Source organism: Siniperca chuatsi, linkage group LG2 (assembly GCF_020085105.1).
Source record: "Siniperca chuatsi isolate FFG_IHB_CAS linkage group LG2, ASM2008510v1, whole genome shotgun sequence".
Taxonomy (NCBI): Eukaryota; Metazoa; Chordata; class Actinopteri; order Centrarchiformes; family Sinipercidae; genus Siniperca; species Siniperca chuatsi.
The window spans coordinates 9957189-9982039 of record NC_058043.1 but is presented as its reverse complement, the minus strand read 5'-3'; the positions used below and the strand labels follow the sequence as shown (position 1 = coordinate 9982039).

The 24851-nt window shown below is 36.8% G+C and overlaps 3 protein-coding genes across 10 annotated transcripts; 2 read left to right on the top strand and 1 right to left on the bottom strand.

The window, feature by feature from the left end:
• Positions 1-550: 550 nt before the first annotated feature.
• Positions 551-9608, top strand: sycp1 (synaptonemal complex protein 1). Of its 6 annotated transcripts, none has more exons than XM_044214848.1 (35): positions 551-644; positions 1083-1212; positions 1499-1583; positions 1677-1720; positions 1838-2002; positions 2132-2199; positions 2345-2418; positions 2524-2582; positions 2712-2778; positions 2969-3042; positions 3143-3251; positions 3787-3881; positions 3971-4155; positions 4248-4315; positions 4391-4452; positions 4570-4686; positions 5170-5274; positions 5407-5510; positions 5615-5732; positions 5842-5912; positions 5995-6076; positions 6200-6262; positions 6351-6413; positions 6502-6564; positions 6665-6781; positions 6852-6962; positions 7076-7168; positions 7261-7335; positions 7444-7530; positions 7624-7770; positions 8287-8340; positions 8500-8571; positions 8660-8767; positions 8907-8972; positions 9091-9608. In XM_044214848.1, exons 2-35 carry the CDS (start codon positions 1084-1086, stop codon positions 9229-9231), a joined length of 3141 nt encoding a protein of 1046 aa, XP_044070783.1. In that variant the 5' UTR covers positions 551-644; position 1083; the 3' UTR covers positions 9232-9608. The 6 variants fall into 6 exon arrangements, with proteins under 6 accessions (XP_044070783.1, XP_044070773.1, XP_044070803.1 ...); XM_044214838.1 differs by having other exon boundaries at positions 554-680; XM_044214868.1 differs by having other exon boundaries at positions 639-788; positions 4058-4155.
• Positions 9349-21708, bottom strand: slc5a8l (solute carrier family 5 member 8, like). Of its 2 annotated transcripts, none has more exons than XM_044214897.1 (18): positions 19855-21708; positions 19403-19468; positions 19086-19137; positions 18592-18659; positions 17554-17708; positions 17056-17196; positions 16839-16968; positions 16640-16728; positions 16178-16290; positions 14866-14933; positions 14685-14771; positions 14361-14554; positions 13090-13199; positions 12873-12958; positions 11378-12751; positions 10471-10980; positions 10211-10363; positions 9349-10124 (listed from the first exon to the last, which is right to left on the bottom strand). In XM_044214897.1, exons 1-15 carry the CDS (start codon positions 20206-20208, stop codon positions 12638-12640), a joined length of 1827 nt encoding a protein of 608 aa, XP_044070832.1. In that variant the 5' UTR covers positions 20209-21708; the 3' UTR covers positions 9349-10124; positions 10211-10363; positions 10471-10980; positions 11378-12637. The 2 variants fall into 2 exon arrangements, with proteins under 2 accessions (XP_044070832.1, XP_044070824.1); XM_044214889.1 differs by having other exon boundaries at positions 10471-10975.
• On the top strand, positions 19862-24303 carry tshba (thyroid stimulating hormone subunit beta a). Of its 2 annotated transcripts, none has more exons than XM_044215015.1 (3): positions 19862-19968; positions 22576-22774; positions 23620-24303. In XM_044215015.1, the coding sequence occupies exons 2-3, from the start codon at positions 22613-22615 to the stop codon at positions 23896-23898; spliced, it is 441 nt and encodes a 146-aa protein (XP_044070950.1). In that variant the 5' UTR covers positions 19862-19968; positions 22576-22612; the 3' UTR covers positions 23899-24303. The 2 variants fall into 2 exon arrangements, with proteins under 2 accessions (XP_044070950.1, XP_044070941.1); XM_044215006.1 differs by lacking the exon at positions 19862-19968 and adding an exon at positions 22345-22467.
• Positions 24304-24851: the final 548 nt, after the last annotated feature.

Genomic DNA, 24851 nt, shown 5'->3' with positions numbered 1-24851 from the left:
TTACATGTCTTAATAACGTATTTGGGGGTAGTAATAACCCCACACATATTATCAGAGTGACCAGCTTATCAGCTCTCAACGATCCATGATCCTTTGATGGACAGTTATTTATTAGGCGGCCCACAGGTCCGTTATCAGACAAACAAGACTATGCAGCAGCGGCATCCATGCCTTTTGTCCTACAACCACCTGTGGGCTTCAGAAATTATCATCTACTTAACAAATACATGTCAGATAAACAGAAACGATATTTATATGCCACCCTACTTTAATGACATTAAACAAATAGTTAGGCCTATGTAAGTAGTTCATCGATATCTTCAGTTATGTTTTGTTACTAAGACAAACAATGTACATATCGATTTAAAAACAGCGGACATATAACGTTAATATGGATGACATATTGTTAATTATAGGAAACGTAGGAATAATCATCCCTTGAGAGTGTCAGGATATATATATACTGCATATACAGGAATTATACTTTCTGTTGTCGGATAATGGATGTAATCTTCCATGTGGCCGTTACACAAAGTTTGAAATTAACCGTTAACGTCCCGTTACGTAGAACAGGAGAAGAATTCTTGCTCGCGCCCGCACAGTGTCGTCAGATTAAAACCGTTAACAGTTAACATTTTGACCAGGTTATAGTAAATGCTTGATACTTAACGTTACAATAGGTATGAAACTACCCAGCAGTTGTTTGCCAACGTAATGTCGCGACAATGTTAAGCTAAATGTCTTTTGCCTGGTAGCTATTTTTTATTGTTTCGTAGGAATTAGTGAAGGTAGGTTAGCTAGCTAAGTAAGCTAACGTCAAGTGACACCGGTTAACTTGATAGCAAAACTGAATTGTTATTAGCAAGCTAATTAGTTAACCTAGCCAACGGCTAAGGTAATTTCAGGTCATTGGGTGAAATGAAATAATGTGGAAGTTGCCTGACATTATCTCTCATACTTTATTCCTAAAAAATATCTTCCTCTTGATAAAGTCTAATTGTGCCACCAACAGTTAAGCTAATGCTGAGTAAACTGTATTTTACGTTAAATATTAGAATCTGTATTCTGTGTGGCCATTTCAGGATGGAGAGGGACCGGAGTTTTAACTTCAAACTGTTGGTACCTCCCAGGGTGAATAACGGACAGGTGTCTGCTGTTCGACCTCAGGAAATAGTTGAGAACTGTGGTGATTTCATGAATACATTGCAGCAGGTGAGTTAAAGTTAGCCAATAGTTGACCAACAGTAACGTTAAATATTGTTGAATAGAGTAAAGGGAAACACTTTAATGCTAGCTCAGCACTGACACCGCCCTACAGCACAATAATTAGCCAACTTTTTACCAGCAATGAAAGTCTTAAACACACAGTATGCACACTTGTGGGCATTGTTTTCCTTGTTGTAAGCTAAAAGCATTAATGAATGGAGGCAGCTGTATTCTAAGAGGCAGTAATCATTAATACAAATGATGAACATGCATACTTGCTGTTTTCCCCTAGGGTTACAGTAAATATTTTGACAAAGAGCAGAGCATGCCTTTCCCCAATACAAGCGTGGTTGCACCAACTAAACCAACCAGACAAGGTATTTTCTATTAAACAACACTGGCTACATAATTTCAGCACAAAAAGTTGCCATAAACCTTATAATAAATGAATTATTATCTCTCCTCTAAAGACTTTCCCAAGATGAAAGTCGTGCCACCAATGGAAAAAGACGAGGTAATATTTTCATTGTACAAAAACGTGAAGCATGAATAGGACAGACTTGGCCTCTGCAACGTGTTTATTCTAAAGTATGTCAGTTTATTTACCATCATCATTGTGAATATTCCCCAGAATAATTGCAATCCTGGACAGCTTTATTCCAAACTGTTTGATGAAGTTGAGAAAGTTAAGTGTTGGAAGGTCAAAGTTGAGACTGACACTGTGCAAAAGGAAAGGAGACTCCAAGAAAACAAAAGAACAATTGAAACTCAGCGCAAAGCCATTCAAGAACTGCAGGTGTGTGTCTCAGTGACTAGTTTTCTTTATCTGTCTCTCTCTCTCTCTCTCTCTGTAACCACATATATAGTATTCTTTTTTTTGCTCTAAAACCATTTGATATCTATTGTGTGTGTTCTGTCTTTACAGTTTGGAAATGAAAGTCTCAGCATAAAGCTGGAGGAACAGATCTGTGAAAATGAGGATTTAAGGAACAAGTATGGGTTTTGTTTGAAAAATTCTCTGAGACACACTAGACGTGCTCTGTAAAAGCCAGATAACATGACAATCAGATTTTTAAATATAAAAGTTTTGTCTATATAAAATGTTTTGCTTATATCAAATTACAAATATTAAATACAGAAACAACGGAACCAGGAACTTGTGTAATATACTCAAAGATACTTTCCAGCGGTCAGCTGAGAAAATGCATTTATGTAAGTAAAAAGTGCTTTAAATTGTTTTAACCAGTCATATTATTAAGGTGTAGAAAATAATGACACGATGCTGCATATTTTATAAACAATCTTTACATTTTGTAGTTGAATCTGAAAGAGAAGAAACACATCACCTCTTTATGGAAAATAGTGAGAGTGTTCAGGTAAAACACTTCTAAATCTATATCATAATGAAGTATTTTTTATTAGTAATAATTTGTTGGACAGGAGTTAGTAAAACAGTAGGACATAATGTTTGATGGTCAGTTTAAAAGTGATTTTTTTTCCTGTAGAAACTGATTGCAGCATTTGAAAGCCTTCGTATTCGAGCAGAAGCTGATCGACAAGAGCTGCAGAAAGGTTGTTTTTTTGTGTATGACTATTAGGCTTTTCACTAGAGTAACCCCAAATCTTCAGACATTTTAATCAGTCAGAAATAACATGAAGGATAAAGGTCTATCTTAAATGACATGGGATGAATTATTGATAGATTAATAAGTAAGATAACAGGTCCACTAGCAAGAAAATTAACCATTTTATCTTTTTCCAGTCAAAGAGGACTTGCTGCAATTTGAAGATCTAAAAGAGAACTATCATCAAGAATATAACCTGAAAGAAAAAGAGGTTAGTAAAATAACACTCTCTTCAGATCACTTTATTTGGGATCTGAATGTAACCACAAGTTTAGAAACAAACTGCTTAAAGATTGACACTGCATTTACAGGTTGCAGTTCTTCAGACAAAACTCAAAGATAAGGAAAATGAACTACAGAAAATCCTGCTTGACTTCCATGAAACCCAGAAGTACTGCAAACAGCTTCAAGAAGCTACAAGTAAGATCATGATTAAATAAGGTGCTCAGAGCTGTATATTTTTAGATTCAAACTTTTGCAAAAAAAGTTTTAACTTTGTTTTGTTAACATTGTTTGGTTTACCAAACAATTGTAAAATGCTTTGTTAATCAACATTAAATTTTTTTTTTTTATCAACAATGTTTTGTTTAACATTCCCAATGCAGATGTTCAATGACCAAGTAGGTTTAATTGAAAAATGATCTAGTTACAATGAATTTTCATTTGGTAAGCAATATGATTTAATGAAGTTAACAGTGTGAGCCCATGACTCGATTCTCTAGGTTTTATCTTTTATTTTACAGCAGCCTTGACTATGACATCAACAAACAATTAAATAACTGAACTTATGAAAATGACACTAAAAGTGGAAAAAGTAGACCTTCCTATAAAATTCTAAAATATTTTTGCAATTTGTTATTTTTTTCTCTGATGCAATAGTACACTTTGTAATTTGAAGGAAAACTAGAGAAGGATACCAAAGATAATATTCATTAAATATTTACTAACTTTACAGATGAACAGTATGAGCTTCTAAAAAGTTCAAAAACTGAACAGGAATCCCTTCTTCAAAAACTGCACACTGCAGAGCAGTGCTGTAAAGAATCTGAGGTGAGTGTGTTGAGATTCTTGTCATTTTCAGTGAAACTGGGCTCTGTTTTGTTCTGTCTGCTTTGATTAAAATGTTTTCTTTCCTTCAGAAAAATTGTGAAGCTATTGCTGCAATGCTGGAACAAAGTAAAGAAGAATATACAGAGATGATTCAAAGCAAAGACTTAAACTTGCAGGAACTCAGCAGAGTTAAAAATCAACAAGCAGAGAAACTGGAGCAGATTCAGAAAACCCTTCAGGAGCTACAAAATTCACTAGCCTTAGAGATACAGAGGTATAATTAACTCCTGAAAATTCATAGAATTTTCCTGATCAAATGCAAGTTTTCCTCATGCAGTTATGTTCCTGTTATGACTCATTTTCAAGGGCCAAGGAACTTGAGGATAAACTCATAGCAAACAACAAGGAACTTGAAAGGAGAAATACACTTTTAGGTAAGCCTCACTGAGTGAAATATGTAGATTTTTTTAATGCTCTGTCAAGCTGAAAGAAAATGTTTTATTCAACAGAAGAGACCGTGGAGCAGAGTGCAAAGAAAGATAGGCAGATCAAAATCCTTGAAGATGAACTGGTAAGGTGTATTTAGATTTTCTATAAGAGTGTATTCTATTGTTTCTCAACCATTCATTGTAGTTCAAACACTCCAGAAGATGACTTGAAGACACTCACAATATGCTGTTGTTCTTAGGATAAACAATCAAAATCCATTGATTCCATGAAAGGTAAGATCGACGTCACAGAAGTCAGAGTGGAGGAACTCACAGCTGAGCTTTCAAGGAAAACCGAAGAAGCCCAGCTATTTAAGGTGATACAAATAGACTCTTCATGTCAGGAGGAAAAAGGTTTATGTTTATTTTATTGGCTAACACAGATACCTAAAAAGTTAGGGCTGCACAATTAATCGAAATATTATTGAAATTGCAATATGGCCAAGTGCAATATCAAAATCACAGAAGCTACAATTTTTTGATAAATGCAATATGTGTGACAAAACAGCATTATAATGAAATGCTGTAGAGATGCCATGGCTTACAAATCTCATTCTCCAGATGTAAGAAGATATTTTTGTTTGGTACAGACCCCAACAAATGTCACATCATCTCATGATATTAATAGTTTTTTCAGTGAAAAAGGAAATTGTAATGCAAAAATGATCATTCCCACTAATCTGAATCATATCGCAATCGTTATATCCGTCAAAATAATTGCAATATGATTTATTTTACCATGTCGTATCGTGCAGCCCTACTAAAAATGTATACCCCAGACAACTTTTTTTTATATACAGAATGAAGCTGAGATTGCCTTTGCTGAAAATGAGCTACTGAAGAATTCTTGTGAAGCTGCTGAAAAGGCACAAGAAGATTTAAAGGAGAAGTCCACAGTGACAGAGGTTTTTACTCAATACCCATTATGGAGAACTTTTTTGGGAAATTGTTTTTATAATGAAGAAACATTCAGTAATATGATGTATTATATACAAGACAGTTTCACCGCATTATGTTTTTGTTTTTTTTACCCTCAGATCAAAGTGCAGGAGCTGGAAGGACAATTATTTACTGAAATAAAAAAAAATAAAGAACATACCTTTCAGATGGAGCAACTAAGGAAAGACATCACTCAGCATGAGTGAGTTCTTAATAGCCAGCCATTCCATAATATTAGCATATAAAATATTATATTAAACTGTTGTAATCTTTACTATCTAATGTTTGATTTATGTCATTTTTAAGAGTCAAGTACAAAGAGCTATTATCCAACTTTAATGAGCTCCAGTCTGAGAAGGCAGTCATTCAACAGCAGTTTGAGAGTGGATCTTCTAATGTGAAAACTATTGAGGCAAACATGAAGGTCTGAATTATCCAATCAAATGTGATAGATCATTTTCATGTATACAGTTGCTGTTTGCATTAGGTTTGTATTACTTACTGTATCATATGAATGACATTTGACTGTTCAGGTGAGTGAGGAGAAGGCTGTGAAGCTCACAAGAGAAATTCAAAGACTGAAAGAAGAAAACCAGTGTTTACAGTGAGTTTGCACTTTAGAGACCTAAAGAGGTTTGACATTGTGCAGTTTTCGAGATTTATATTTTCATATTTTCACTAAATAGAGAGGAAGTAAACTCCATTAAAACAAAAATCCAAGGCAAATATCAGGAAACTGAGACTCTGCAGAAGAAAATTGAAGAAAATGTAAGTATACCAACTAAACCAATTATCAATAAAAACACAAGATGTTTGTTGTTCTGAAAGTTACAGTAAATGATGATGATCTTTTTTTTTTTTTTTTTTTTTTTTTTTGCTTTTCCTGTATAGTGTGAACATCTGCAGGAGGAAATTACAGAGAAAGAAAAACAGATTAAAGCTGTGGAAACAAAGGTGATTGAAAAACTTCTTGGGGGAAAAATTAAAATGATGTTATTGTTGATCGTTTTATGGAAATAACATGAAATTGTTTGGTTTGTAGCTGTGCAATCTCAGGAGAAAATTTGAAATTAAACTTAAAGCCCAGGAGGACTACCAGAAAGAGGTTTGTGATGACTCTGAAACTGTAGATAAACAATACTTGCAATGGCTTTGTTATTTATTCAGCTAACATTTCACTTGTATATTTTCAGAATAAAATGCTTAAAAAACAAATAGCAAAGGAGATTGTGAAATCCAGTCAACTTGAAACTGTGGTATGGTGATGTTTTTTTAAATCTTCTAGTTCTTAATATTGATATAATACATTTAAACAGTATAACCCTGTTTAATGTAAATGGTTGTTTTTGTGTTTAGATTAACAGTCTTCATGAGGAGTCCCAGAGCCTTAAAAGACTAAACGAGGAAGACCATCAGAAATTGCTTAAGGATCTTGAGTCCAAATCAACCTTTGCAGCAGAGCTTGAAAATGAGGTTACTTATATAACGTTATGTTATTTACCACATATTTAACTCAGCAGAATAAAAAAAAATTGTCTTACAGGTACAGAAATTCAGATTAACAGCAGCAGAGGCCATCAAGAACAAGGAAGACACAGAACTCAAGTGTCAACACAAGATAGCAGATATGGTTGCACTGATGGAAAAACATAAGGTAAGATCATTATGAAGTATGCGTTTTGCTGTCTGAAACTGGTCTTGTAAAAACGACTGTCAGTCCAAACACGTGTTGCATTGGAAGGAACTTGACTTATTTATTATTACTAGAGCCAGTATGACCGGATGGTTGAAGAAAAGGATGCAGAGCTTCATGAGAACAAGAAGAGAGAGATGGAGGCTGTTTCCCATAGAAAATCACTGGTATGAAATCACAAATTAATGTTTATTAACATTTAATTAGATAATTAATAAATTATATCCTAACATTGCCAAAACTAAATTCTTAAAATCAGGAGTTGGATCTTTTGAAGCATAAGACAGATAATGATCAGCTGAAGCAACAGCTGAAGACAGAAGTGACAGAGAAGGTATATCCTAGTTTGAATCAGTTTATTTTGTTTTTTTACTGAAACCGGTTGTACCTTACCTTTTGAGAGACAGTTCATTCTTTGAGAAACACTTTTCATTGCTATTAGGAAAACCTGCAGAAGGAGCTAACTGATTTGAAGAAAGAAATGGCATCAATGAAAATCACTCAGCTGTCAGAAGCAATGAACAAGCAGGTACAAAATCTGTACATCAGCAAATATACTACCACTGACAGCGTGGTTTATCATCACTTGTACTTAACCAAGAACTCATCTTTATAATTCTAGTCACCTGCCTCAACCATTAAACAAGGGAGATGTTCAGAGACTCCAAAAGAGAGCTCTTCAAAGAGGCGTGTGTTTGACTTCTCCAAGACCAGGAAAACTCCTTCCTACAGCAAAGATGATGAAAATACTGCAGTTATGAAGAAAGCTGTGAGTTTAATCTACCAAAAGGTTTTAGACAGAGTGAGCAAATTGTCTCATTTCAGGCACATTCTTAATTGTTGAGGTGAGTTGGAAATCAAATCATCAAGTTGTCATAACTTATTTTGCATTCTTATGTAATTATTACTGGAATTTTAATACTGTGGACGTTGTGTATTAACTCACCTGTTAGCGCCATTCAGACCATTATCCCGTCAGGGATGCTAACTTATACCCTTTCAACAGTATTGGCCTTTTTCATTCAGACATACTGTCCATTATTCACCTAAATTGTGTGTGGAGAAAAAAATGGAAAGTGTTTTGGGGTATGTGCATGCAAAGGCTGTTTATTTGTATGTGCATTCATTTGTAGGAAAAGTGTCATTCTCAGTATGCACTGTATGTCAACAGTGAATGCGGTGTGAGCGTGTCACTTTAGGCTATTACTGAGTGATACTCAGATAATTTTTCTTTGCCAGGAGACAAATTTAACTGCAATAACATTTTATGTCTTCTGTGATAAAGGAATCTGACTCTGAATCCATCAGAACAACATGTGGAACAACACCAAAGACCAAGGTATACAATTTAATCTATTCATAAAGTAAATGTTGACTGGCTATGATAGAGACCAGTATAACTTTAGAGTTCAGTCTCTATGATTCTGTCTACTATTGTAGCATTCATAATAACTCTGACATTAATTCAACTTTAACTGACATTGACTTTTCATCATAGGAAATTCATAATGAAGACTTGAAAACCCCAAGAAGTATTACCAACAGGGTTGGCGAAACATCAAAGATCAAAGTAATATACAGTATCATTCTGACATTTTCCAAAATGAATAAAAATATTTAATGACTTGCTGACATTTACTCTTTGAATTCCCTTACAGTCCTACAGAATAAGGACACCCCCATCTGCTGAAAAGGCAGCACGCTGGGGGAAGAACACCATAGAGCTTGACCCCAAGTCTGACAGCTCTGATCAAAATGATCTCTTGGTGAGTGGTATTTTTATTGGTTGATGGTTTATTTGTTAAAAGTATACAGTATCATAAACTGTGTTGGTTTTGTTCATTTGATCATTTGTGCAACATTGCCAGAAGAGCTGATTTGGCCTTCTGTTTCTCTTCTTGACAGAGCTTTGCAAGTGCACCTACACCCAATTTTTCTGCTCCACCCTGCAAATTCAATATCTTCAAAAAGGTAACATGGCCATAGTGGTGTAATGCTATTTGAAAATTGTATTTATGCATTTTATGCATGGACAAATAAGAAGTAATCCCTGGTAATTTTCATTAAAAATGGCTCAACATGATTTCAGATCCAGAGCCCTGTCACTCATAAATCACCAGGGAACTCCTTGAAGCTAGCTGCAATGAAAAGGATGAGAGATGCTGGTTGGACTGCTGTTACTGGCTGTGACAAAAAAAAGAAGAAGACAAATGAGAAGATCTTTGGATAAATAGTGCTGTTAAGGTCAGATAAACAGTGATGATAACAATATTAGACAGGTTTAGGTGTTCATGTTCCAACTTTCTTAGCATGCATATATAGCACTGTTAGGGATCAAATACATATATTAATAATAACAACAGGCAAATTTATTTATTAACATGCATAGAAAGTATTGTTTTGGATCAGCTAAACAGTATTGTTACAGAAAGATTTAGGTGTGTTCATATCCCTGCTTTTTTAGCAAGTTTGTGGTTTTGAGGTATCTTTTAAGTGACTGTAGAGTCACCCTCTATGCTTTTAAGTACTTTGAAAAAAAATCTGTTTGTTGTAGTGCTGTTGTATGGGATAATTTATTGGTGTTCACATGAAATCTCATTCATTCCACATACGTTTATATTGTTGCTGTGGGAAAAGGTGTAGTTGTTATGTATTACTATCTTAATACATTTATGGAGTAAAAGTGATGTTCAAATCAATCAACATTGTCCTTGTTTGAATGTTCTGCCCATTGTCATTTTGAGAATGACTTCCGGATGGGAGCCAAAACGTCTTGATTCTGAAAACAGTGTCCAGATGACTACGACTGAAACCTTTTCTACGATAGAACACTCCTGGACGAATGAGGGACTACACCGTCTTATTTTCTGAAGCATTAGAATTACACAGGGGTGAAATTTCAGTCAAATGCACTAATTGGCGGATGATGATAATTGGTTTTGTCCATGCCTGTAGAGCACCAAAGGTGATCTCAAACTGTAGGAACTCTCTCTCCTTAATGAATGAATTCGAGACGGAATTGAGATTGGTCTGCTGGGAGTGTTGGTACATTGTCCTGTATTGGATGGCCATCATAAAGTCCTCCAGAAATTACGAGTGTGTCATCGTCTGCCACAAATGCATCTGTTGAAAATTAAATATTTTTAACTGCTAATAATAAACCAAATATTTTGTATTGATTGTATAATGAAGGGATGGGAACTCCTTACCCATGTCATCAGTGTTGTTAAGAGGTTGATGCAAGTATTGGATTTTGTGTTTGCATTTGTGAAACATGAACATAACCAATGCCATAGCAAACACGCCGAGTACAACACTGAAGAGAATAGTCATGTTCTTTTCTGAGATGTTTAATCCCAAACCTAGTAACACGGGAAAAAGGGAAGAAGTTAAAGTCATTCACATGAGTTAAATATCAACATACAATGAGCAATTAAATCATTAATAAAACAGGAAGCCTGATGCTTACCTTGTGTGGTTCTGTCCATTGAATCTGAGGTTGTGTTGACAGTTTGAGATGAATTTGCAGTTGTAATTACTGTAGTATCAGGTGTACTTGTGTAACCTACTGTGGTCTGCATTGCTGGTGTTGTCAGTGCAGTAAATGTTGGAGTATGAGTGCCAGGTGTTGTGGTCCTCAGCAATGTACTATTAGGAGTCATGATGGTTGTTGACTGAGAAGTCTGGAGATGACTTGTGCTCTCAGTTGTAGCTGCTATAGTTTTGGTGAATGTTTCACTGTCCTGGGTTCTGCTGGTAAATGGAGTCGTGCTCTCAGTGAAGTTTGAGATAACAGTTACATGTACAGTAGAGTTAGATGGGGTTGCCATTGTAGTCGTGTGTGTCAGGTTGAAGTCAGGGCTTGTTATTGTAGGTGTAGTTGAATTTCCCATTTCTGTTTGTGCCAAAGCAAAAGAAAGGGCCAGAAAGTAGCAAGCCAGGGTAGCAAAGATCGTATCCATGATCATTAAGTCCTGTACTGGGAAACAAAACATGTGCTGAAAAACACTTGTATCAAATAAACTGTAAAATCTGTTTGTCTTATCTTAGTAATATTCAATTTAAACCTGAAGTCTGAGCCCTCGACTATGTTTCACAGTGAAAACAATACCTTACACATGGTGTATGACCATTTGTAAGTAGGTCATATGCAATGCATTTTCAAAGGTCACGTTAAAAGATCTGCTGCAGGAAATGACTTCATACACAGTAAACATGACTATGTACGCACTAAGAAAATACACGATTGCCTACCAAGTCTTGTAATTACATCGATGGAAACATTTCTGATCTCCCTCTCATGTGAAAGCTTGACTAAGTCCAAACCTTGATTAAAAAGTAAGGCTGTAGACTGATTTAAAAAAAATCAGGCTCACCTTGTTTTGTTAGTATCAATGAAAACAGCAACTTAGTTCACTTCCCTGGCAGCGAGTCTGCCTCCATGTCACTGCTGACTCTCCACTTCCTGCAAACCTGGAACGGCTAAAGGGTTGATATGCAGGCATAGTGGCAGGTAAAAGTGGGCAGGTCAGTGCTTTGTAAACTTCCTCTATAGTATGTTGCCCGGGAGACAAAGGACACGCTTATTACCTAGACCAAAACTCAAGCTCTCTCTCTCTGTCTCTTGCTTGTTCAGTTTAAATACATTTTACAGCCCTAGAATGGAAGAGAAACCATGTTGCCAAAGCAATAATTACACATTAAATGTATTTTTCTTGGCTTTGTTGTCCTGTATTATTTCTCACATACATTTGAAGGTCATACACTCACTGAAGTTCTCTGTGCTGAATTTGTATACTTGTGTACATGTGTTTTCAGTCAACACAGTTGGACAGTTTGTACAAAATATTTACTAACAAGTAGAATTTATGACTAATTCATAGTTCATAAAGAGCGCACAGTTTCCATATAAAAATAACAAGGCAATAAACATACTCAAAAACAAATGGCCATTGTTCCTTCAAAACAGTAATGTAAATCATGCATATTGTAAAATAACAAACAATATTCCAGTGTGCCTGTCTGTGTCAGCATGAAATGAAGGAGGACAATGTTCAGGTAAAGAATATAGAGCGAGCAGCTGCTATCAGGGAGAACAATTGAACAAAGGGCAATAAAAGTACAGTGTTGCCACATCTCTGCTAAGCAGGAAATGCGAGCAGCTCAACCAGTGTGGGGCAAAAGATACTTGTGTTATTTTAAATGACTTTTTCCCTGTTCTGAAGAATACTAGCTGGAACGTCTTCGTTTATACTACCAAATGCTGCAGAACATTTTCCTACTGTATATTTCTTGGGGGGTTTTTTTCTGTTGCAACATACAATATAATTAGGCAAACTTTGGAATTTGAATAATATCCTTTTACAGCTTCATCACTAGTTCTGTTTCTTCATGTAAAATCAAAATTATTTTGTGTTTCAGTTTTAGCAACATGTTTAAGATATATCATATTGATATGAATTATCAACATAAATAGGCACATACTGGTAATAAAGTTACAATTCGATTTTGCAAATCAAATGCACCACAGGGATGTAGCAGTAAAAGAATTGTGGCTTATTGTGGCATTTATGTGTTTGTAAAACAAAATTGCTTTAAAATGTCTCCACAAAGGAACAATGTATTGATATACAGCATTACAGTTTAGTGGCCTTTCCAACATCTTTACTCATTACGTCAAAGTCTGTGAATGTTGAGTTGTCAGCTTCCATATGAAAGTCTGTTGCTGCCATTTTTGTGTCGTCTGATGCCTGTAGTGGGTTGAGAACAACAAGCAAACTATTACTAACATATGACATATCTTGTGTATTTTGGTGAGGATTATATCTTCACTTTGTTACCACTTATCTAACAAAAGGGTCAGTCTCTTACCTCTGATTTACTACAGCAGCTGAAGCAGATCAGGTCGCTCTTCCTCACAAACAGATTAGAGTCCATTTTTTCTTGCTTGCATCCACCTAAAAAGAAATAGATACATATTCCCATAGCTGTTTTATGGTAGATTTAGATTATAATATTAAACATTTAGACCATACAAGCAGTGATGTGTCTCTGCAGTGGGAGTAGAGGTTAGGAAATAATATATCACCTGTGATCATGCTCACCAGCAGACCAGACACGATTGTGATCAGTGTACCCAAGAGAGAGAAGTAGAGGTAGGACAAAGAGTACCAGGAGTCTACCAGAGCTGGCCTGACACTGAAACACAAAGGAAATCATTATAGTATCATCCTCCTGTTATTCTACACTTGTTACACCAACATGATTGCCACCTCTTTCTGATGACATTCTCAGCAGGCGATATGAGGGAGAATGCCATCCACCTTGTTAGCAAAATGACCATAATGTAACCCTTCTTGTTAATCTGCCTTCCCCCCTCTCCATCCCCTAGTAACAGAGAGTGTGTGTGAGGGGTTGTTTAGTTGAATATATTAGTATAATCTGCCTGACTCATTGATCCTTTATCTGACTGAGGTTTGTGCACTGTCCGTCGTCCTGAAGTAGCAGATTGATTTGTAATTGCGGCTTTTTCTCTGAGTCCCTCTCTTCTGTCAGTTTAGTCTTGGGGTGGGGGGGTTCATCAGTCGGTTTGCTAGTCGCGGGTGAATGAAATGAACCGGGTCCGTCCCCCCTGTCAAAAATGAACAAAATGTATACTGGACATACTGTACGAAGTAGTCCTGCAACTAACTATTATCTTTATTATCGGTTAATCTGGCGATTATTTTCTCGATTAATCGTTTGGTCTGTAAAATGTCACAATACATTCTAAGGTGACATCTTCAAATGTCTTGTTTTGTCCAACCAACAGTCCAAAACCCAAATATATTCAGTTTACAATGATAGAAAACAGAGAAAAGCAGCAAATCCTCACATTTGCGATAACTGACAATAAAAATGTTTTAAATCAACTAATTGTTGCAGTTTAAGTATATATATTTTATAGGTATGCATCTAGACTGAGAGGATCTTCTCTCTGTGGAGATCCTTCACTCTTCACTCGATCACTGTGCATATCAGTTGTATTTCAGAATTTATTTTGAAATACTTAAAGCCTATACAAAAATCTATTTCTGAAATGTAGTCCAGAAAAGCAGTGGGTTGCTTAATTAAGTTTGTGGACCATGACTTAGCATTGTAGCGGCCTTATCTTGATGACAGCAAAATCTATTCTGAGAAGATTTAACTCTCCGTGATGAACTGACAAATGGAATGAAGTCTTTTTAGGCCAGTTTTTAAGCCTTGAATCATTTTTGTGCTTTGTACTCATTTGCTACATTAAAATGCTAATGAATATTCCTATTTACTGTGACCATATCATGTGCTTGATGGACCTTTGTTTTATGTGATATGACTCACTCAGGCTGCGGGGTCAGAGTCACTGGACTGGTCCACGGCGCTGTTGTTGTGTAATTTTGGCCCATTGTGATGTTGCAGCCTACAGTGCTGACTTCGAGAGGATTTGTCTTTTCAGCTGTTGGTGGGTAAATCTGGCCTCCAATCCCCACCCACAGAGTCAACACCAGACCAATGATCATTCCCACAAGTCCTCCCTGCAAAGTAAATATGACTGCAGTCAGATACTTGCTGGGTGTGTCACATTTGCTTTATTAGCAAGTTTTCTGTGTTATGTGAGAGGGTGCAGTTGTGCCAGTGAATGTACCAGTAAAAAGAAATACTCACTATTGAATTTGATGTGCGGAATAGCATGCCTAATAGGTAAAGACCAAGAAGAGGCCCACTGATCATGCCAAATATGGACAGAGCTGCCTGAAAAAAGAAAAAAAGATCAGGATGCTTGTAGTTCTTAATATTCAGCTCTTGGTGGTGCTGTAGAGCAGTAAATAGCTGCAGTGGTGTTTACCTGCAAAACGCTTCCCATCACTGAAGCAACTCCAGCCATCCCAATACACAGGGCACCAAAGAATACACCTGGGGGATGTTACAGTCAACATTATTGAAATAAAAGAAAGGATCTAATCACAACTTTCAAAGTGCAGATCCAAACGTTCTTTGGTGCAAACTCTATGGCAGATGAGCTAACGTTTTTCTAAAGTTTTCATACACATTTAAATGTTTTCATCAAAATGTTGTGATTGATATAACTGAAGTCAGAATTTTTATTAGGAGAAAACTTAGATGAAATTCATCATTTGTAGTTACATACATCCATTTTCTGTCCCTTATCTGGGTCCAGGTCACTTTAATTTAATTAATTATATTATTAGTAATTATTGTTATATACTTCTAGGCTGTATCCTCCCTACTGGTTTTCCATCATACTTTCATAACTGATCTTTAAACAGGTATTAAATTGCATTCTATGTGGTATTAAAAAAGTCTTACATTTAACTTGGTGAACCCTACAGAAACCCTGTTTTCTCTCTGTTTCCCTCCCAGCTCTGATTAACACCTATATCTGCACTGTAATGAACAGGAACATTGTGTGCTTGTGTACAAACAGCATACAGATCCATACTAACCAGTGTCTATATTAAATTAAGAAAACTGTGAATTGTCTTTACTGCAGAATTCCTCTCACAGAAAATGAGACAGTGGAGCCACACCCATGATCTTACCCTCCCAAAAGAACCAACATGTTCCTGCCTGTGCAGGTTTTTATCAGTTTAGCAGTAAATCTACCTGATCAACACTAGATTATTGTAGCATTAACCGCTGTTTGTGCATTTTGTCCTGTGAAGTCTGCTTGTGGAAACTCTTCACATTTAATGATTTAATTGTGTCATTGAATAAACAAGATTTTCTTCACAGCTCTCTGGCCATCTATTTTAACACATTTCAGTCATGTCGTATCTCGTACAGTAGAGCTGGAAACAATTTTAATCACCTGCTAAGAATAAGAAGATAAGATAATGTTATCTTGGTTTTTACTGGCATCTTGTGAGCTTCAAGTGGGTGAGCTTCTGGGGGTAATAGGAGTCTTACTGTAGGTTGATCAATGTGGTATTCATGATCAGAATGTACTGTAAACTCATACTAAATTATATAGTGTTTTTGTTGAGATTTCCAAATACGTCTTTAATGAATGAGATATGGAAACGTTTTAAAGAAAAGCATTCTACTTCAGTAGTAGTTAGTCCCTCTTTACCATATGCTTTTCTAAAGCCTGCTCATTCTTTGGCTACTGTGAAAGCATTTTTTTTTACACAACTTACTCAGGCCCATGTTCATCCAGGTCACCTGTTTCTCTGTGAGATTTTTGCACACTGGAAGAATAAAGTCTTCCACTGTAACAGCAACTAGGGCATTAATGCTGGAAGACACCGTGCTGAAAAATGTACAACAGTAAGCTTTTAGTCACTGAACAGAACAAAAAGGCTGATGCATTTGAATGGCAGATTAGATTACAGATAAAATTAGTCTCAGGTAGCATGCAGATGGTAGTTTCTTGCATTATGTATAAATAAAATGACTTGTAATGTAAATGTAACAATAACCTGTTCAGTCATCAGTGGTGGAATCACGTGGACTGTTCTCAGGGGGTAACATAACCCAGGTATTGCCAGCTCATTCTTTCCTCACCATTGTATCTTATCTACCAGAGCATTTCCTTATCGAAACAGCAGTTCTAACTGATGTAAAAGAATACGTGTTTCCTTGTTTGTCTCAGGCCTCACCTAAGGGTACCACTGTATGCAGCAGCCACAAACAAACCAGGGATTCCAGGGTAGACTGCCAGAATATCCATCACAAGGTAGGGCAGCAGCTGGTTTAAAAGTATAAACCATTTTTACTATTAACCATAATGCTTGGTTACATAACAAACAGCATGATGTCCATATGATGATGAGTAAAGAGAAATGCAGCTGCAGTTACCTGGTCAGGGGTGCTTATATCACCGTTAGTAAATGGGTCACAGTTCTTGTAAATGGAGAACATGGTGAGTCCAGAAAACACAGCCAGGCTCACAGTTACCCACAAGCCAACCATGTTCACATACAAAGACCTGAGAGATGAAAGAAGACTTGTCAGTGCATGAACCTTCGCTTGCTGCCAAAAATGTACAGTTTGCTTTCATTACAGGAACGCTCACATCTTGGCATGTCCCAAGGTTTTGCAGGAGATGTAGCGCTGCACCTGGGACTGGTTGATTGAGTAGATAGACACCCACATCACGCTGCCACCGACTATAATAGTCCAAAAAGTGTGTCGCTTCAGAGGATCTGGGTCAAAACTGCGATAAAAGTCAACATGTGAAAGAATACTGAAGGTAATGTTTGGGGACATCATCAGTAAGAACTTCTGATAATGTGGGATGACACTTTTGACGCAATAAGCAGGCATAATTGATATTCAATTTCCTTTATTATTGTGTGCAGAACAGTTTGCAGTAAAGTTTCCTGGCCTTCCCTGGATACTAGAGCAATTAAAAGTCACAGGAAACAATTATAGAAAAGCTGATCTAATGTGTTTTCCTGTGGCTGGAAACTAAATGCTCTGATTCAGGAAGCCCCATTCATCTGGTATCATAATTGGTTTAAAACAAACTAACAACAAATACTATTTGACACAAGTCTGCTTGTGTACTTACTCAAACGCCTGTAGTCGGCCTCCTTGCCCGGCGTCTTCCCAAATCTTTGTCAGGCCTCCCTGCAGTACAGCTCCTCTAGCTATAACAGCCACAAAACCTGCCAGCATGATCACCATCTGCACCACGTCCGTCCAGATTACAGCTTTCAGTCCGCCCTGAAACAAACTCCATGTTAGAGCCAACTTATCATGTCCAAGTTCTTTTGTAAAGCCTTTCCATTGCTAGCTGAGGCTAACTGTAATGTTAAAATGTGTACAATTATATATTATCATGCAGAGAATAACCTGCATTAGTTTCACAGGCAGATCAGTTTTATTAACCACAAACCACAGTCCTATTTTACACTTTGATGATACCAAAGTGTAAAATAGGTCATATAAATCATGATGAACCGGGCTTTAGATTAATAGTTTGAAATACAAATGTACTTGGACTCAAGGATTTCAGTCTGTGTTTGTATACATTATACACTTCTTGAGTCTGTGGTGGCCAGTGCTAGACTCGGCGCCACAGGAAGTCATTCCTGTCTGTGGCCATCAAACTCTTTAACTCCTCCCTCTAACATCACTGCAATACTTGTAATATTGTGCAATATTCTCTGTTTAATACTCCTGTGCAATATACTCTGTTTTCAGTTTAATATTCCCTATTTATTGATATTTATTCATACTTATATTACTGCTGTGCAATATCCACCGTCTAATAATCTGGTTAATCTGCTACACTTGACAGTACTCATTATTGTACTATTACTACCTGTAAATCCTCTTTTGTACTTACACTTATTTTAGCTTTAATACTTATATCCACTTTGTACTTAATTTATCTTACCTGTATTATAGTGTATTATATTTTGATTTGCTTAGTACTTCTATTCCTGTGTGCATTGACGTGATAGTGAGCAGCTGTAACGAAAGAGTTTCCCCTCGGGGATCAATAAAGTATTTCTGATTCTGATTCTGAATAGGCCTACTGTTTGGTACGCAGATCATTAATTCAGTACCATACAAAATACTTGTTGAAATGCGCAGTACCAACCAAAGTGCAGTAGATGATGCACACCACTCCTGTAGCCACCAGCACTCCCCATAGATTGAGTCCTGTGACTGAGTAATGACAAAAAAAGCTCCATTATGATTCATATATTTATTATATAATAAAATAAACCTATTGAGACTTAACATGTGTCAGTTTTAGTAACTTCAAGTCTCCATAACCTCTCCGAAATGGTGTATTTATCCATCTTTTGTAACTTGGCACTAGCAATGATTTTTTCCTCTATTTCAATCAAAAACACATGTGACCTGTGTTTAAGATAAACACAAGAGAAAGAAACACAGCTGTCTCCTTTTACAACTCTGTTAGTAAAGAGATTAGACAGAAAACTGTATCAGCAGGTTGCAGTTGCGGCTTACTAAATTCCAGTTAAGAAGTAAGGCTAAAATCTAAAAATCAACAATAACACAGAAACCTCTGGAGGACGATAGCATCATACAAAGTACTTTTGATACATAACTGTTGCACTGACTTACTTTGATTTAGTGCAATAGCTGGAGCATAGATGACCAAACCGGTGTACAGGGCCTGAGAAAAGATTCCACCATTAGTTGATTAGGTGAAAACACAACAAGCATGTGATTCATATTAATCTTGGAATTGGTTTCAAGAATCAATTTTACATAAAGTCAAAAAGCAGAAAGACAGGTGCTTTTTACCATGTTTCATTTACCATATTAATTACGGATGTTTGCTCCCTTCTTCATGGCTTTGTACTTTTGTTTTTAATTATCTAAATACAAAACGTAATTGAATATTCCTCTTTTTTTTGATATAAGCATGTTTTAGTTACCGTCTGTACGATGTACATTGATGTCCCAATTACCCGAATAGGCCGGCTGAAACGCATCTCCAGGTACTAGAAATGAAAGGAAAATATAGACGGGCAGATATCATTAAACTGATGACTTGGTTTACACACAGTGGTTTAGTTTATACATCCACATTTACAAAATGTTAAAAAGGTGTTTGAAGTTACAAATAGAGAAAGAAAAACAAAGAAACAATGCCCACCCACCTTTTTTGGAAACACTTTTATAGCAGTTGGATTCTGCATCTGTATTTAAACCAACTATAGTGGATGAATCATTAGCCACTTTAACTTTTAAAAGTCTTGTATTTCTGTAGCCTGCCAATAAAGCATGCTTGCTTTATTGATCTTTAAATTTTAAGTTGCTTCCTGCTTTACCTGTCAGCCAGCCTTTGTACCATTATAATCATTTACGGTCTGTGATATTTCCTTACCTCATAGGCGCTGGTGATCTCCAGTCTGTAGAAAAGCGGGACAAAGATCTCAGCAGTGATGACAGACATGATGGCATAGGAGAAGCCGAAGAGCCAGAATGCAGCTCCAAAACGGTAGGCCTCAGTAGGTGTACCAATGACTGTGATGCCAGACATGAAGCTGGCAGTGAGCGACATGGCAACCGGCACAGCCGTCATTTGCCGTCCACCCAGCAAGAACTCAGCGCTGCTGGTCTCCTTACGGCCTCGGATGGCCTGGAAAAGGCCTATGCCAGCTGCCCCCAAAATTATTCCAGTAAACGCCACATAATCCCACACAGAGAAAGTGGCCACTGGACCACCTGTACCAACCATGGTTAGTTCAGCAGAAGGAGCTTCCTTTTACTAACACTTCTGTTAAGATTCAGGATTTCTGTATTATTCAGTCTTGTTAATGTTTAATGTTTTTCCCTCCAAACTATCCTGAAACTGTCACATATACCAATACCAATGGAAAAAGTACAAACTAAAGACAGCAAGAAAAATGCTTTTCAGTGCATTTCAGACTCTGTCAACTGTCAGACGTATTTATATCAACTGCACTCATTAAAAGTTTCCCTTCAAACCTTCAACAAAGAATAGAAAAATCCAAAGAGTTCAGGGTTTGAGTCCGCTGTTTCGGCTTTGCTGATCCAACTATCAACTATCAGAGTCACTCTAACTGATAGAAGAACAATGAGACACTTCAACTTCATCTCCTGCAAGTGGCAGGAGTCTGGTCCACTCTGAGACTTTCAGCAGACAGACTACAAAGATTAGTTTACTTTAGTTAATAATCCATCAAGGACACTCTACTGAAGTCAGCCATAATTTCAGTGATTGTAAAAGGTGGTGATTCCGTGGTCTGCCTGATATTGTGTTGTTCTGATGCTTAACAAGAGACTCTATGTTTTCAAGATGTCTCAATTTCTTATGAAATAAGGACAAATCCAGGTGGGGTCTTTATACAGCTCCAGGTTAGTCAGTAGTTATTGGCTATGTGAGGAATTTCAGGAGGCAGGGCAGGTTAAATCTTTAAGGTTCGGTCACTACTTCTGCTGTCACATCCTTTTGTATGTGTCACATGTAATTACCATTGCTTTACTTAGCACATCTACTGTATATCTTTGATCATCGGTCCATAGAGAAGTGTGTCATTTCAAACTCAAAAACACGTAGGTGTCAGGGAGGTGGGGGACAACTACAGCAAAAAAAAAAAAGAGTGCAGATGAGAAAGAAAAAGTAGATGTACACTGTTGGCAGAGATCTTTATGTCAGTACAACAGATATTATGTGTGATTACTTGTAAGATTAGCAATCTAATAAATAGAGATTTTATGGTTGACTTCCTTCAAGTCACTCTTAATGAGAGAATAAGTTACAGTAAACTCTTAGAAAGTTAATGTAAAATGGCTTGTACTGTTAATGTTTGTAAAGGTGAGTAAGAGCTGGGGAGAAGGAATGAGCTACTAAAATGGACACTGAACTTGCAATATACTGTTTATGTTTTGATTGTATTGTAATATTCCTATTCACCAACGGATTTACTCACTACTGGCGAATGACAACATGTCCAAGATAATTGTTATTATATGAGGACTTAAATTCAGTAAGAAGTACTGTGATTGAAATGAAAAAGAAAAGATCAGTCTGTCCAGTGTATTTGTGAAATTGTGAGCCCAATTTATGTCTGTAGGAATCCTATTAAACTATAAATAAAGAGGAGATACAAACAAACAACAATGACATTAAAAACAATCACATGCTTCACATTTATGACTTAATGTCTAAGTGAGACTATGACTATCCTCGACAATCATTAAACAAAAATATAGATAAAGAAATCCCTATAGTCTGGCAGTGTTAGGTGGAAAATTGTTCTCACTTTTTAAGTCAAGGTAGTGACTTGTCATCTCATCAATCTGTATCTGAAGTATTTATTTAGTGATGAATGCTGATGTCTACTGCAGCAGTTTTTATTGTACTTACTATGAGAGCAGATTAGATCAACCTGCTCTGAATGTTTTCTACCTATGTTCAGTAAGTTTGGACTGTGACAGCTTGTGAGTTGACTTGTGCACATTGCTGACTGGTGTAGATTTTCGTAACCCACAATGCACAAAGCATCATTTGGACATGCACATTTAGAAAGTGCTCTGAAATATTTTGTATTACAAGAGGTGCTTTTTCTTCGGTTAATTTTTCTTCAAATGGGATTCAAATGAGATTAGGTTTGTTTGGGAAAATGAAGTAAAACTTTAATAGGCTCTTTACATAATATGCATTCTTTCGAGCAGAAACAAAGCTTTGGGGCATTTTGTAACATCTAGTGGACACTGAGTCTTTCAGCAAGTGCAGAAGCCATTGCGTAAATTTCCTTGGTTACTGCATTATCTTTGTTCATGAAGGAAATTATTAATTCATGTCATCCACATAATGGACTCAAAGTTCAGTTCTTTCTTTTCATCACAGATAGAAGATAACAGCTAGCTTGGATAAAGATGGATTATATAATGTTTGTATAAATACTGGTCAGCAGGGATGTTCAGACTCACAGCATCATCAGGCCTGCAGGTGCCCACATCTCTCGAGCAGGTGACTCACACATGCAGAGGGGAACAAATAATATTTAAGATACCAAACTCTTGATCCTCTCTGTTGTCTGGTTGTCAATTTGTCTCTTTATCTTTCCTTCCCATGCAGGTCCCAAATTGATTGTGAAAAAATAATATTGCTTAACATGGAGACTGCAGTGTTCACCAGCTGGCTCCTTTTTCTGCTGTTCAGCCCAGCTGTTCCCATGTGTTTACCCACTGACTTCACCCTGTATGTGGAGAGGCCAGAGTGTGACTATTGTGTGGCGATCAACACTACCATCTGCATGGGATTTTGCTACTCAAGGGTATGTATGTCCTTTGTGGTGAAAGAATAGATTGTCATTAATTTCTTCAGGTGGAAAAAAGTATACAGAAAGTTTATACCATGGCCAATGAAAATTCTCAGTTCAGATTGGCTGGAAGGTGTGAATCAACCTTCAGTAACCCTTTCCCCCCCCCTTTTGATATCATAACCAACGTGTTAAACAATGTACATGCAAGGTACAATCAAATCGTATAAAAGGAAATTAAAAATAGAAAGGACAAAAATAAATGAAATAAAATACATAAACACAATAAAATAAAAATAATAAAATAGAATGAGAGAAAGAGAAATTCATTTGTAAGTAGTTATAAGTATATATAATATATATAGTGTAAAGGAAAAGAGTAAAGGATAGATACTCTTAGAAAAACGGCATTTCTGAATAAAAAAAATCATAACATTTACAATAAAATTAATTTGGGGATTTTTACATTCAAAATACAGTATGACATCTTTAACAGAAAGTTTAAGAATGTGGTTATAATGTTGAAAAAGACTCAAATGTGACCAAATTTGGGAGGTTATGTTAAAATTGTTGAATAGATTTTTACAGAAAATACAGCAAACCTTAGTCCCTGTGTCAAAATACAACTTTATTTCTGATAAAGTATTTTATCAGAAATTTTTCCTTACGTAAGTACAACATGAAGCACATTTATTGAAAAGTTCACAGTTGTGTTTGACGTTAGGTAACTCACATAAACGTTCAACTATTCTGGGCCCATTTCAGTTCAGTGTTCAACAAACACCCTAAATATAGTTTTGTGTTCTCAAGGAATTTAAACTTATTGTAAGTTAATGCATGTGTTTGTTTATGGTGAGCAGGACAGCAACATGAGGGATATATTCGGCCCACGCTTCCTCATCCAGAGAGGCTGTACCTATGACAAGGTGGAATACCGCGCAGCCATACTGCCTGGCTGTCCCATCGACACCAGCCCTGTCTTCACCTACCCTGTGGCTCTCAGCTGCCACTGTGGTGCCTGCAGGACTGACAGCGACGAGTGCGCACACAGGGCCAGCGTGGACGGAGCTAGGTGTACCAAACCAGTCAGACGTATCTACCCATACCCTGGTCATAGCAACTACATGATCCCTCTCTGATTTTTCTGTTAACGTTCATAGCTTGTCTCTTTTTTTTTTTGTTTTTTTTGTTAAAATTGCATGATCCATGAATGTTTTGAGAAGAGACAAACGTCATCCTTTATCTTGTGACGGATACAGTGATATCTGTGCTGTCTGTACTGTTACCTATTATACCAGCCTGTTTTATTGTGCCTTTGTTGCCCAACCTGTCTGTGTTGCAGCTCTATTTCTCAGTTTACAATGGGGGGTTGATCCTGGTGTGTATTTTTGTCAGCTTCAGTACTTATCCTCCTGTACACTCATGTGTGTGTGACTCTCAGACTTATACATGTTTACTCTGAAAGGGATACTCTGAATGCAACTCAATTATAAGTGAAGTCTCCAAATAGCTCCTTGGATTAAACTGTGCTTGACTTAATCACATCCTGTGCCAGACCGTAGCTTTCTGTTTACTACATAACAATCACAAGGCCATGACGCTCCACAATGTCACCTCAGGATACTATATTTGTCTCAGGACTCATTCTGGAAAGCACATGATTGTTGACCCAACTCTTATTAAATGGATTATCCGTGAGGATGCTGAACCACAAAGATCAGGCACAATGAATGCAGAAGAGTCACCAAACACCAAATTTACTGTGTGTGACTGTCAATTTTGTCTCAGCCCAAGTAGAGTTTATGTGTGTGGGTTCCCATTCACAAGGGGAATTTGGGAAGACAGCTGGCGCTTATTATTAGCTCAGCAGTTCAGAGTGGGAGAATGTTTAAGTTCATCATGTGGATCTGTGTGACATTGCTCTCTCATCACCTTATTTTATATTCTGTCACTTCTGTATATCACAGCATTCTTCTGTCAGTGACAATTTCTATATTAAAGTGTCTTTGTGTTGATGAAAAAACTGTGTAGTTAGGCTCAGACAGTTACGGTATGAAACTGAGCTTTATTGGTCTCATTTGTTGGTTCTACA